This window comes from Larus michahellis, chromosome 12 (genome assembly GCF_964199755.1).
Source record: "Larus michahellis chromosome 12, bLarMic1.1, whole genome shotgun sequence".
Classification (NCBI taxonomy): Eukaryota; Metazoa; Chordata; class Aves; order Charadriiformes; family Laridae; genus Larus; species Larus michahellis.
In genome coordinates, this window is record NC_133907.1 from 9,506,383 (window position 1) to 9,520,569 (window position 14,187).

General features: G+C 55.4%; 1 protein-coding gene across 4 annotated transcripts in view; it reads left to right on the forward strand.

Annotated features, from left to right (window-relative positions):
* The window catches only part of LOC141750115 (opsin-5-like), a 44,157-nt gene that overhangs the window by 28,066 nt on the left and 1,904 nt on the right, over window positions 1–14,187 (forward strand). For 3 of the 4 annotated variants that reach the window (XM_074604728.1, XM_074604727.1, XM_074604726.1), the window contains 5 exons: window positions 1,872–1,959; window positions 3,600–3,762; window positions 4,395–4,522; window positions 6,480–6,808; window positions 7,637–10,511. In XM_074604728.1, the coding sequence (XP_074460829.1) occupies window positions 1,872–1,959; window positions 3,600–3,762; window positions 4,395–4,522; window positions 6,480–6,808; window positions 7,637–8,191 (1,263 nt within the window). In that variant the 3' untranslated portion in view covers window positions 8,192–10,511. Of the gene's footprint in view, window positions 1–1,871; window positions 1,960–3,599; window positions 3,763–4,394; window positions 4,523–6,479; window positions 6,809–7,636; window positions 10,512–14,187 lie in introns of those variants that run through there. The other variant, XR_012589569.1, reaches the window with a different exon arrangement.

A 14,187-nucleotide genomic window follows, 5' to 3' on the forward strand; every position in this document is an offset into this window, starting at 1 on the left:
GCCTGCAGAGGCAACTCCATCATACTCATGGTATGTAGGCACCAACCATAAAAATATTTCATTGCTTAATAACAGATGCTTGAGATAGTCTCACTTGCTACTTTTCAGTGAGCCTATGTGAGCTGTAAACATCCCGTGGGTTGTGTGCCCGCCTAACCCAAGAAAGCCACGAAGCAGGCCAGAGGAACCGTGGTCCGTTGGCATTGGGCTGTATGGGCCAAGTAGCACAGAGAATGAAGAACTATTGGCAGGATCTCTTGGCAGTTTAACGCCAATTAGTGTCTTAAAATGCATTTACACTCAAAGCTAATTTACTCGTACTTCAGGTAATTAGCTCCATCTGTCTGAATGCAGCCTGGGATACGAGGTGGGCATTTTCACCTGGGTACAGATAGCAAGGGTAGTTGCTCTGTTTGTGAAGTCCATGTCAGCAAAACGCATGGAGAGAAAGACTCCGTCTCCCGCAGTGCTGGGCCCAAGCGAGGGCGGTTAGAGCTCGGACACGGATCTGTGCTGGGGATATTATTGTTATTCACCTCCTCCTTGTAAGGCCAAATCCGTTCCCTGTTCCAGCTTGCAGCGTGGCCCCATGAAGACTGGGCTGTGGGGCAGGAATAAGCAGCCTGTCGCCACTTGTCAGCATTAACCTGTGCTGTGTCTGGCCCCAGCTGCCTCCCCCTCCCCAGTCCTGCTTTCCAGCAGGGCACTGGTTTCAGTTCTCCCGCAGCGTGCAGGTAGGGACCTTGGGGAAGGAGGCAGGAATATTGCATGCATTAAACATCTCAGCAAGCAAGCTAACAGCTATTGAAACTTATAATTAAACCATTATTTTCTCTCGCCCCCTCTCTTTTTTTTTTTCCTTCACCTGAACAAAATATTTTTCCATTTATTTGTTATCAGCGAAGGGAGTGAATATACTGAAACACGTCTGCTGTTCTGCTCTACTACCCCCTATTAACTTCCTAAGCACTGGGGAACCTTTGGCTCAGCTGCATGAAATAACAGGGAAACTAATTAGGCCGATAAAACTCAATGATTGAGTCAGGCACCCCGAGAAAGGGAATGACTTTTTACTACTATTTTGGGTTTTTTTGTTAATACATGTGTTCACCCTCAAGTTCTCCACCGCCTGCACTGCTGGCAGCAGGGATCAGATTCGGTTACAGCTGGAGAAGGAAGGTCCCAGCCAGGAGCAGTGATGATCGGGGTGACAATTCCTTTCTGTCCCCAGCTTTGGGGTCTCCTGGGCCAGGGTTTGATGAACAGCTTGTTGCGGGTTCCCTTGTCTGCCTGGGCCCTTCTCAGCACACACTGTCCACATCTCACAGCAGAGACAATTAATATGCCGCCGGGATGGCACCTGAACAGGTCTTGGCCGCATCGCAAAGAGAATTTGGGCCAAGTCTCTCTGCTGGTGTGGACACGGGGACAGGCAGAGGGATGCGAAGGACGGGGCAAGCTGGGAGACTTTGCAGAACATGAAGCCTCCAGCTCCGAGCAGCCGGTCCCCGTGTCCAAACGCGCAGCGCCTGCTGCAGTCAGCACGTGGCCGAGACTGGCGAAGAAAATTTAGATCCAAAGGCTAATGCTAATCAGTAAAATCTGTGAGTTGAAGAAATGGTAATCAAGTGAGATTACCAGCCTGATCCTATTACGGGCCCCCTGCCCAGCCGGTTGGGTCAGTGCTGCCCGCAGCCTTAATGAAGCCACCTCCTGCAGCGGTGGGGCTGGGGGGGTGCACGCTGCTGGCTTGGTTGTAGCACCATGCCAGGAGCGTGTTGCAGAGCTGTTTTCCCCGGGAACCGAGAAAGCTGAGCACTCCTTGATTAGCCAAAATTCGCTCTTGCTTGTGTTTGTATCTTGCTTTGCAGATGGGAAACGCGTCCAATGCCTCAGTGTTCATCTCCACCTTATCGGAGAGAGAAGACTTGATTTTTGGCACGCTCTATTTAGTCTTTGGTAAGGAAAGATGCCTGTTATATCTCTCCCCCTCCTGCGGGCAGCCCAGGTGCCGGCCTGCCAGAGATCTTCAGGCCTTTTGCAGTCACTGGTGCTTTCAGAAGTGTTCAGTCGTTGGCAGAATAATCAAACTGGTCCTTCTCACATTAGCCCTCCCCGCGTTACTCAAAAGGATGATTTGGCCAAAGCTTGATGACTGCATTCCCCTCTCAGGGGAACTCCAAGTACCAATTATGTTTTTAAATATTTGGAAGTGGAAGAACAACCTTTCAGGAATGTGCGGTAACTCCTACTGCAGCCACCCAATGTGGTGGGGACTCTCTGTTAGCATTGCCAGCTTCATGACTATCGAAGGTGATTTGGACCTCCATCTGGCCCTTGCTTTCAGCAGACGTTGCTGGTGAATGTCCTGTGAGTTGGAGTTAGTGGCACCAGAAAGCCAACGGGCAAAACTGAGGGGCTGGGACGTGCTCTGAGCTGGCCTGGCCCTGCTCGGTATGGGCCAGAAGTGTTTGATGGGCAGAGAAAAACCTTCCAGTTTTCTGAGCCCTGAGCAAGTTGTCTGCTAAATGCTAGAAGGTTTCTCATTCCCAGGAGGATGGGGGACCCAAGGGATGCTCATGCCACTGGGACTGCCAGCAATCCTGTGGGTACCTACAGCTCCCAGGAGTTAGTAAAGATAATCAAACGTATTTAGTACAGATGTGAGACGAGCTCTGTGGGAGAAATACTTTCTGAGGCTGGGAATAAGGACAAGCATCTCAGTACTCTGCCCTCCAGCAACTCCAAAGCCCTGGATTTGACCAGGTCTTGCGTGGGAATCCTGTTACTGAGAGGAACTTCAGTGTTGGCCATTCAGTGGCTTTGGAAGCTGGTTCTTACCATGATATTTAATTTACAGCCTAATCCATTAGGGAGAAACTCTCATCCTACCCAACCTGCCCCAAGAGCAGCAAAGATTCCCCTTCTGAGGACACTGAAACCTCTTTCCAATGAAAACACAATTACATAATTAAAAAAAAAAAAGAGAGAAAGCCCTTGTTATAAAATTTTAATCACCACTGTTGTTTTAAGTACACTAATAGCAAACAAAGAGCCTTCTTTTGTTTAGTCTGGATTTTTCTTGATCTTCATAATGCCTTTCTTCTTGTTTATTTTGTTACCATGATATTGGACAACACAGACTCACAGGAGTGACATTGCCAGAAAGAAATTAAAAAGGCGAAGGGGCCCAGCTCCTTGGCCTGACATCAGAAGAGCAATCGCACAAAGCTCCCGTTATTTATCTAGCTGGAAGGAAGTGCTCCCCTTGTTCCTTCCAGCTGGAAGAAGTGAGTCTGGCCAGATCCTGCACCCGGAGCCCATTGCAGTCTCATCCCATCACTGCCCTCCTACCAAGCGCCTCTGTAGGATCTCAGGAAGGGGAAGGGATCAAATTCAATGTAAAGCAGCTCCAGATGTGCTCACAGAGCTCTGCAGGTCCCGTGGGCTCCCCTGCTCAGCCTGCTCCAGAGAGGGAAGCCTGGAGCCCTTTCCACCCTCTGTAGACATCTCTGGTGGTTGCTTCCAAACATCTCAAGATGATCCTGGCTCCTTTCCCGTCTCTGTTAGACAGCACTGTTCCTCTGCCTTCTCCGCAGGCATCGTGTCCCTCTCTGGGAATTCGCTGCTCCTGCTGGTGGCCTATCAGAAGAGGTCCATGCTGAAGCCTGCCGAGTTCTTCATCGTCAACCTGGCCATCAGTGACCTGAGCATGACAGTGATACTCTTCCCCTTGGCCACCTCCTCCTTCTTTGCACACAGGTACCTTGTGGAAGTGGCTCTGCGCTGGCCAATGGCCCCGGATGCAGTTTGCAAACCTTGTCTTGAAATGGGGAGATTCCTGACAGGGGTCCCCAGAGACCCAAGGAATCAGTCTGGTGGCACTGGGGCACTGTGTAACCTCTGACATCCATCCCAGAGCAGGTTGCTTTGCTGTTCCCTGTCCCTCCAGTTTATCACATAGACTTGCTGTAAAAGGGGTTTGGTGGTGGGTTTCCGAGCCGGCACCCACATGGCACGGGCACTTCAGTGTGTGTCGGTGTGGATCAGGGCAGCTCCTGCACCCGTGGCTCCGTCTGTGCCTGTCACTGGGATGCTCAGGGAACAAACTAGGGGCAAGATGATGCCCATGCTTTCTTGGGCACTCAGGCACCGGTATCGGTGCAGCCCATTGCAGCCACCCCACGCGTGGTTGGCTTTGCTTCTGGTGTGGGACCAGTGGCTGAGGCCCCACCACCCACTGCTGCTAGGAGAGCGGGCTGGGGAGCGCCCAGCCTTCCTGCAGAGCAGGGACCACGGAGAAAATTCCTGTCCAGCCGAGTGGCAGGGGCTGTCAGCCATCCGCCCCAGGCAGAGGGGAAGGGCTGGGTTTCCCTGCAGGCTTTCCCTTGCAGGTGGCTGTTCAACCAGGCGGTGTGCACCCTCTACGCCTTCTGCGGGGTCCTGTTCGGGCTGTGCAGCCTCACCAGCCTGACGGTGCTCAGCACGGTTTGCTGCCTGAAGGTCTGTTACCCAGCATATGGTAGGTGCTGGGATACGTTATCTGATCTGTACTTACACCCCTCCCTGTTAACATAACCCTTTTTTTTTTTTTTTTTTTTTTTAATGGGCCAGATCCACCTCTTCTGGGAAAACTTTGCCCCAGGGTAACCTATTCCCAGTCAATACGCTGGTGCAGCAGACTCTGAAGGCTTTTATCCCCTGTGTATTCACTCCCCTCCACCATCGTGGGGCTCTGGAGCCCCAGCACCCCGTGCCCCTCTGCCCATGCCCTGTGCACGCATCTCAGCCATCCCCTGCTTCGCTCTGGGGCTCAGGAGCATCATCCAAAAAGGTGTCAAGGAGGTTGTCCCCCTTCTGTAGAAAAGTCCCAGCGGCTGTATCACAGCAGGCTGCAGGGTTTTGAACGTCCGTACGCAGGTTTGAGCTTAGACTAGAGCAGACTCTGCGTCTGGGAAGCCACAGGCTCTGGCAGCACAAGGAAGAGCTGTTTTCCCTTGTCCCTGGTGGGAGAGCCATAGGCCAAATGTATTTAATTCACTGAAATAATTAAAAGAGGAGGGCTGGGTTTGCAGTGTTATAGCTCAATTCTGTAGCCCTGTTTTCACCTGGACTTCCTCCACACAGCTAATGCGAATGTTTGCAGCTCTAAGCTTGGGCACCAGCTCTTTGTAGAGGGCATGGAGTGCAGGCAGCGCCTGAGGAAGTGAGGGGACCCAGGGATGTCCCCGACTCATCTACAGCTCCTTCTATTTGGCGTTGGATCTTAAATTGCCTCAGCTCAGCTGCTCATTCTCCCATCTAGCATGTATCTTCAGAATAGATTTTGGGTTAAAGAACACAAATGGAAATAAAATGGGAAATCAAAGATATTAGTTTGATTTGCAGACCAGCACCCCAGGGTGCATCCTCACTCCCTCTCCCGTGGCTCGCTGCCCGTCTGCCCCGCGCCCGCGGCTGCTGCCAACCCCCAAGGTGCTTTGTCCCCAGCAGCTCACAGTGCGTCAAGGTCAATGCTGGAGCCGAGTCACCTTGGTTATGTGCCAGCAGAACACCTCAGGAGATCACTGAAAAGGTGGAAGGAAAGATAAAGATAAAAGTTGGCTCTTAAAAGGCAGCCCAGGTAGCGGTGGCTTTTCCCCGCGCAGGTTCTGCTTTCTAGATTAGCCGGCGCTTGGCAGCACGGCACCTTCAGCTTATCTCCCCGTGATGGCCCGGCCCATTTTCTGTGAGGAAATGGCTAATCTCAACGTACTTTTAATTGCTTAGTTTCAAAGGAAAATGTTACTCCTGTGTATGGCTGAAGATTTAGCACTTTATACTGAGGTCTTAGAAGATCAGAGAGTTTTAGATTTGATGGGGGATGGGACAAAAAGGGAAAAATCCATGTCCTTCAGTGTTTCAGTCTCCCAGAGAGGAAAAGGTCCTTCAAATGACAGTGTCTGGAATGGCTTTGAGCAGTCTTGGAGCCAACCCTCCCTGCCCCATGCTCGGGCAGCCTCCCTCATTCCCTCCCTCCCTCCCTCCTCCTCCCCTGGCTGCCCAGGGGTCTGTGGGTGCTGCTGTATCCCCGGGGGGCCGTGGGTGCGGTGTCCCCCATGCCACCAGCAGCCACACGACCTCCCACCAATTCCTCCTGTAGCTGAGAGAAGCTGATCCTCCTGCTTCCTGCGTGGGTTGGGGCAAACCCTTCCCTTTCTCGTGGCTCCTTGCCCTGGCCGCCCACCCAAGGGGACAGGAGGATGCCCGCGCATCCGGGGAGGCTGGGGAGAGTTGTCATGGCTCTGCCCACTCCGTGGCTGCAGCGCTGCCACGCTGTGCACAGCAGCTCCTGCCCTGCCCGGGCGGCCCCAGCCGTGTCCCAGCGCGGCTGGCCTTGTCCCCAGCGCTGGAGCTGCGGGCAGTTCGGGGTCACAGCCCCTCTCTCTGCTCCCCCTCGCCCACGGGAACCCACCTTCACCCCAATCCCTCCACTGCAGGCAACAAGTTCTCGCCCTGCCACGCCGGAGTGCTGCTGCTGTGCGTCTGGGTGTATGCTCTGCTGTTCGCCACAGCCCCCCTGGCCGAGTGGGGCAGCTACGGCCCCGAGCCCTACGGGACAGCCTGCTGCATCACCTGGAAAGCCTCCAGCAGGGAGGCCACGCTCTACATCCTCGCCCTCTTCGTCTTCTGCTACCTTCTCCCCTGCCTCCTCATCCTCGTCTCCTACTCGCTGATCCTCTGGACGGTGCGGGTGTCCCGCAGAGCCGTCAGGCAGCACACGTCTCCCCAGCGCAGAGCCCACAGCGTGCACAGCCTGGTCATAAAGGTAGGGGAGGGCTCGGGTGGGTGCAGGGGCTCAGGGTGTCCCCAGCCCACCGCCCCAGGGCTGGCGAACATGGCAGACCCCTTCTGCCAGCCAGCGGTGTCTGCTGCTCCCGGTGAATTCTCCAGGTGTTTGTATCAGTGTGGGTAATAACACATTTCTCCTCATTTAAAGCCGTCAGGTGGGGGAGTTTTCATTTTAAATTACATTGGAAAAGATCATAAAAGGAGCTTGCATGAGTCATTGTTCCCCAGACTACAAGCTAATACTATAATTTACCAAGGATATGTAAAAAAAAAAAAAAGTGGATACCCTTTAAAAAAAACAACAAACACGAAAGAAAACAGCTTGCAAGCCTGGCCTTGAAGGAAACATTCGTGTCTGCTTGGAGGAGGGGGGGTCTGAGCATGGCCCGTTTCCAGAGGCTCTCGGTCGCTCTGCACCCCAGCTCACAGGTTGCGGGAGGGACCTGAGCGCTGACAAAAGGTTGTTGGAGGCCGATGCCAGCCTGGTCCCAGCTGGGTCGCTGGGTGCTTCGTACCCGTCTGCCATGGCAATTCCCAGGTTTTCCAGGTGGGATGGGGTGTGAGTCACCGGCAGCGAGTGCAGGTTTACGCGCCCACGCTGGGACCTGATGTCTGACAGCCCGATGCTCCGTGCGACGGGTCCAGAAGGCTGAGCAGCTTTCCCTGGGGATGTGACTGACTGTTCGGGGCCCCGTTGCACGTGGCAGTGGTTGTCAGCATCAGGCTGGGTTTTGGGGGGAGTCAGCAGCCCACGTGTGCCACAGGAGGCTCACGGCACCGCCATCTCCATCTCCTTCTCTTCCAGCTGAGCGTTGCAGTGTGCCTGGGGTTTCTGGCTGCCTGGACCCCTTACGCCATCGTTGCCCTGTGGGCAGTCCTCGGCGACGCCAGCCAGGTGCCAGCGCTGGCCTTCGTGCTGTCGGCCGTCTTTGCCAAGTCCTCCACTCTCTACAACCCCCTGGTGTACCTGCTCTTCAAGCCCAACTTCCAGAAGTTCCTCTCCAAAGACAAGGTGCTCCTCCTGTCCATCCGCACCCTCCTCTGCTGTGGCTGCCCGAGGGCCACACTCCAGCCCTTCCTGTCCCCAGGCTTCGGTGACCACCCTGGGGCTTGCAGAAACTGCAATGACACTTTTGAGTGTTTCAGTAACTACCCCAAGTGCTACAAACTCCCCCAGGCGCCCAGCAGCTCACCCCAGTGTGCTCCCCTGGCTATCCTGGCCGATGGAGCTGCTTGCCAGCCGGGGCTGAAGAGGACAGTGCAGGTGATGGTGCTTGTCACACGGAAAAGGTCAGGCCTGGGCGCTGCCAATGTGGTGGGGGAAGCTCTGCCATCAGATATCATGAAGGACCTTCTCTGAGCCCATCCGTGCCCAGCTGTGTCCTACCAGCGCACTGAAAGACAAACCCAAGCACTGCTTTTCTCTCACCTACGTATCTGATGGGTTCCCAGCAAGTTCTGCAGATGAAGTGACATGAAAGTTTAAGACCAACCTTGCCTCCCTCTCTACTTTGGCTCTTGTGGCTCTGCGCCTAGTATTTGCACTTGAACAAAAACAAAACAAAACAAAGAAAAAAACACCCAGTGCCTGAAATTCTGCCTAGGCTGCAAGTCCAGGGTGCGGTTTCTCCTGCAACTTGCTCTCTGGGCCCTTGGCCTTTGTTTTTCCATCCTGGTGCTCTGATGACCAAGTAGGAACTTGGTTGTTTTAAGAAACTGTGCCTGACAGGGAGGGCTGGGGGCCAGGAGGCCCTGAGAAGCATCCTACCTCCATCGCCAGCTCCTACAGCCCCCGCTGACCATGTCCTTTCCCATCGGGGAGCGGGACCGTGCCGCTCAGCTACCTCACTTGGGATTATGAAGCATCTTCGTATACCTCGAGAGAGACTACTCCTGCGCAGGCTGGGCTACCCCACTCCCGTGGTTTGAATGCAAACCCAGCCCCATCCTAGAGATCGAAATGGGAGCTTGTCTTTAGAGTACGGATTTGGGGTTAAGGTAATCCCAGTGTGAGCAACAGCAGTCCCAGGTCGTGCTTTCCAGGCAGGGAATGCAGCAGCATCCCGCGGGCTTGTAGTCAGCATTTGGAGATCAGTGTGGTCAGTTCAGCCACGGGAGGAGTCTGGGAGGAAGAGGACCAAGAAGCTGTGAAAGGGCCCGGTGCAAAGCCGTCCATAGAAAAGTGCCCACGTTACCCGCTGTGGCAGGCACAGGGCAGCCTTGCAGACGTCTCTCTCCAGTAACATGCGGTGAAGCTCACCTGGGACGAGCTCGGGGGCTCCCCGTCCCACCCCCAGCGGCGAGCCGCTCGTGTGCCCAGCCTTGGGCACAGCGGGAGCTGGTTTTGCTTGGCAGGGGGTGGATAACATGGCCAGGGTGCTGAGAGAGCTTGGTTATACCCCCCAAAATTAAGAGAGATGCATTCAAGGTGATGAGAAGAGTCAAGTAGCAGAGGTGGGAAACGTGCTGCCCTCCGGCACCCAGGTGGCCAGTTACTCCTGGGAGCGCCTGACGTTGTCACTGGTTAATGAACAAAACCACGCCACAACCCGTCGCCAGAGCTGCCGTGTTCAGTCATGGACGTGCCAAATAGGAATAGTGAATGTTTTTCTGCCCCGAGTGCTGGGAAGCGGCCGCTGCCCCGATGCCGTGGCTGCTGGGCTCTGCCTGCCTGGGAGCCGGCCCCGAGCTCTGCCGCCTCCCTGCGCTCTCCAGATACAGATACTGCTATTTTTAGCAGTCGCTCCCAGAACCGGGATGTATTGCTGCCTTTTCTTAGCGCAGTCTCTGCTGAGGACACAGAGCACTTGGCAGAAGAGGCGTTACCTGCAGGGGCGTGCAGGAATATGGGGGAGCTCTGGGGGGAGCAGGCGGCAGATGCTCTGGTCATTTCAGCTACAACCTTGGTACCACTTGAACCCAGGCATGAAAAATACCGAGGCTTTTGTCCTTGGTGTTATGGCCCAATTCCAGCACAGGTGTCGCGGGGGCTGGCGCGAGCTCCACGGTGGGGAAAGCGGCTGCTGCGTGCGGAGGCACCCGGCGAAGGGTCCTGCCCCTGCTTTCCCCGCACGTGCCATCGTCACCGGCTGCTGCTGCGCCGCTCTGATCAGCGCACGACAGCATGGCAGTCATGGCACTCGCTTTTGTCCCTCGGTCATTTCCACTTAGCCGCTTTACCCAGCGGTTTCCCCGTGACGGGAGAGGGTCACCGGTACCTCTGGGGTGCACTTGTGTCCTCCCCCGGATGGCTTTGCCCAGGTGTGATACCTGCAGGTGCAGACGGTTGGGGCAGGGCAGGGTTTGTGCACAAGAGCCAAGTAATAACTGAAAGGCCACACGGGGAGCGACATTCCTGCCTTCGCTCTCTCTTCCTGCTATGCAAAAAAACCCCCCCACCCAACCCAAAGATGTGCAATATTTGCAAGGCGCTGCAAAGGAGCAAAGAAAGATCAGGGCAGCCAGTGAAGAGCGAGGACAAAGCTTGCAATGCGGGTGCAGGTTTCTAGGAGGGTCGGTGACTGCCCGGCCCGGGGCACGGCTGCTCAGCCCCTTCCCACCCCGCAGCTCGTCCCGGGCACCCTGGCACACGAGGGAATCATGAGCACTCGGTGTCTCTGCAGACTAGTCATCGTGTTCTAGAAATTTTATGTTTTCCAAGTAAATTCACTCATGCAAAGCCGTACTTTGCCTTTGGTTCGGTTGTGCGTTAGCGGTCGCGCCGCGGGGTAAATGGAGATACGGCCGCTGTGCGTGGGCAGGCGCGGCACGGCGGGTGAGCGGTCGCAGAGGCACGGCCTGTTGGCTGGGAATGGGGGACAAGGAAACCTCTCCTTCCCCAGCAGCCGAGCCTTCCCCAGGCCGGGGGGAAACCAGTGACGGTGCCAGGACCGAGCTATGGCTCTACCTGCAGGAGAGGAGCCTCCAGAAGGGTGGCCAAGGGCTGATTTCCCACCGGAGGACACCAACACGAAGGGCTGCTGCCATCTCCTGGGGGTTTGCAGGGCATGGCCACCCTGGGATGCTCGGGGGCCAGGGACATGACCCTGGCGGGGCTGTGGCGGGCTCAGGGACATGGTGTGGTCCAGACACGGATGCAGCGTTGGGTCCCTGCTTTCCTTACCAGCCCCCCCGGCCTGCCGCTTTGTCCCCTGCTAGCTGAAAAATACCACGGTCCAGAAATCACCTAAAGGAGACAGGAAAAAAAATAATCTGCAAATCCCCCAGGTCCTTTATTACTCCAGGAAAACCCCAGATCAGCATCTTCATCTTCATTTCGGTGTGAGAATGCGTAACATTGAGAGCAGGTAATACTGAGTATGCTTTAATCCACATCCATAGGGACACTGCTGCAGCTGGGGGGTCCGGGCAGCGGCACGGCAGCCATTTAGCAAAATCTCAATCACTTTTAATTAACTGTGGCCAGGCCAAACAGCAGGTGCAGGGTCCCTCCCCAGGGCTGCCATAACCCCAGTACTCCTGCCTGCCGGGCTGGACCCCTCCCCTGGCGCAGGGCACAGCTGGTGCCGATTTAATCAGTGTCCCCAGCTGGGAATGGTGCCATCAGCTGCCACCAATTACTTGCAGATAAGAGCTGCCCCCCAGGGGTAGTTCCTGTGGTGGCTGCTGGTGGGTGAGCCTGGGGCTTCGAGGAGGATGGAGGATGCTTCGTCCCTTCAGGGCTGAGGTAGGGTCTGCGTGGGCTGCCGCGGTTGGGCAGGGGTTGGGAGGTGGTTACTGGTTGCGAGAACCCATTTCTTTAGCTTTTTGGTGGTGCCGCAGCCTGGCCCCCAGCTCCGGGCGGGAGTGGGGGGCTGTGTTCTGTGTTGCTGCTTGGTGAGAGCCCGTCCTGGGGCAGGGGAGAAGCCAGGGCTGCCTTGGTGCGGGTTTGGTGCCTGAGCAGGGGTGCTGTGGTCGCTGCGATTCCCACTCGGTGCTGGCCGAGTGAAAGCACTCGCACCTTTTCCCAGTGGTGGCTTTATTTTCAAATAGTCATCGTATTCCAAGCTCAATCCCCCTTTTGAGGCTGGAGATGCTGAGGCAGGCGTGGACATGCATGCTCCATTGATCTATATGTAAATAACATACCAAAAGCCCAGCCTGAGCCAGAAAACCTGCAGCAAGAAATCCTCCTCAAGGAGAGAGGCTCCTTCCCGAAGGCGAGCTGGCAGAGGCCAGTTATGACCACCATAAGGCAGCTCCAAAAGGTAGTTGGCCTATTTTGGGATTATTTTCTGCCCAAAGCTCCCATGATTTCACATCCATCAGCGTCATAAAAGAAAAATGGGGAATAAGGTGACTGTTGAGGAAAGTCAGCGGAATTATAAATGTATGTGTAAGGTGGTCCTTGACACAGTGGTAGAAACTTCTTCCAGTGGCTCCAAACTATGGATGTTAATGTGTAGTTTGAGGAGAAATGAAGTCTTAACTCCAAGTTGTGACAAGTGTAGTGGGCACCTTCTGAAGTTTTAGTGCAGTTGCTTTTTCAAATACCCCCCCATCCCCCACCTCCAAGTGTTCCTCCAGCTTAATTGCTTCACCGTGAGTTCATTACTCCGGGCTGTGGTGGTTAATTGAATGTATCAAACCCTCCCAGCCCTGGCTCTGGGCGGTTGTGCTGCTGTTGGCCTCCCCACCAGCAGGCCTGGGAGCAGGACCAGCCTCCCCAGCAGCTCCACACTCTGGCAGGTCCCACACGAGCTCAGCCAGCTCCTGTTCAAATTTGAGGTGGGAATCACTAATGACAATCCCGTCAGCTCAAATGAGAGCTGCCCCCAGCCCGCACCACGGTTCCAAGTAATGGCCGGCCGCCCCTTTCATCCAGACCCTTCGTACCTCCAAAATCAGTGGTTGCACAAAGCTGATGGTGCACGTTCCCCTCTCGTGTCTGTGTTCTGGTTGTGTCACCTCCTGTGGCCTGGTTCTTCTCGAAGGCTGGGCAGCCCTCAGCTGCAGTCTGTGCCACTGGCCTTTAAGTGCAGCCCCTGCAGGCGGAAACCTCATCTCTGGTGGGTGACCTCCCCTACGGGCTGCACGCTCGCTGGGAAAAGGCGAGGGGCGTTCAACAAGCAAAGCTCAGAGCCCTGGCCTTTCCTTCCAAAGGTTAAGCTCCTGGAAAGGCAGATAATGACTATGGCTTTCTGTCCTTTTACGGCAGCTTTTAGATTAGGCTGGAGAAACAGCCCGTAGGTGCTTTAATGTTTAAAATAAATGAGTGTCTCTCGGTGTGGTTGAGTTAAAAATAGTGTCTTCATCATGATGAAACCAAGGCAGGGAAAGCTGGAGGTGTCTGCTGGTGTTCGGCTGGTGGGTCACGAGCAGGCTGGGGCTGGGGTCTGGCTCTCGGGTACCCAGGGCAACGATGGGGCTCGAAGGTAGCGCGGGTAGATGGGGGTGCTGGTGGACGAGAAGCTGAACATGAGCAGGTAACGTGCACTTGCAGCCCAGAAGGCCAACCACATCCTGGGCGGCATCAAAAGAAGCGTGGACAGCAGGTCAAGGGAGGTGATTCTGCTCTGGTGAGGCCCCACCTGGAGTACTGTGTCCAGCTCTGGAGTCCTCAGCACAAGAAGGACATGGACCTGTTGGAATGGGTCCAGCGGAGGCCCATGAAGATGATGAGAGGGCTGGAGCACCTCTGCTATGAGGACAGGCTGAGAGAGTTGGGGTTGTTCAGCCTGGAGAAGAGAAGGCTCCAAGGAGACCTTATAGTGGCCTTCCAGTACCCGAAGGGGGCCTACAGGAAGGATGGGGAGGGACTCTGGATCAGGGAGTGTAATGATAGGACAAGGGGCAACAGCCTCAAACTGAAGGAGGGTAGATTTAGATTGGATATCAGGAAGAAATTCTTTACTGTGAGGGTGGCACTGGAACAGGTTGCCCAGAGAAGCTGTGGCTGCCCCATCCCTGGAGGTGTTCAAGGCCAGGCTGGATGAGGCTTTGAGCAGCCTGGTCTGGTGGGGAGTGTCCCTGCCCATGGCAGGGGTGTTGGAACTAGATGATCTTAAAGGTCCCTTCCAACCTGAACCATTCTGTGAGGTTGTACTTGATCAGGCTCTGGGCTATGGTCGCTTACCAGTGACTGCTGTGCAGCTGTCTCAGTGCCCAGAGACGTGTTGCAGTGGGGGACAGGAGTGGTGGTGGTATGTCCCCAGGAGGGATGTGCTGGAGTCCCATCATGTGCTCCACTGTGTGTTATGGGTGGGAGCTGGGGGCTCTCCTGGGTGACCGTTGGCTGGTCCCATGTGGCTGCCCTGCCCGGGCAGGGGTGGTTGGGTGCCGTCCCAAGCCCGGTGGCATGATGGCTGTGCTCGGTGCAGCCGTCCTGATGGCGGTGCGAGGGAGTGGGGCAGGCAG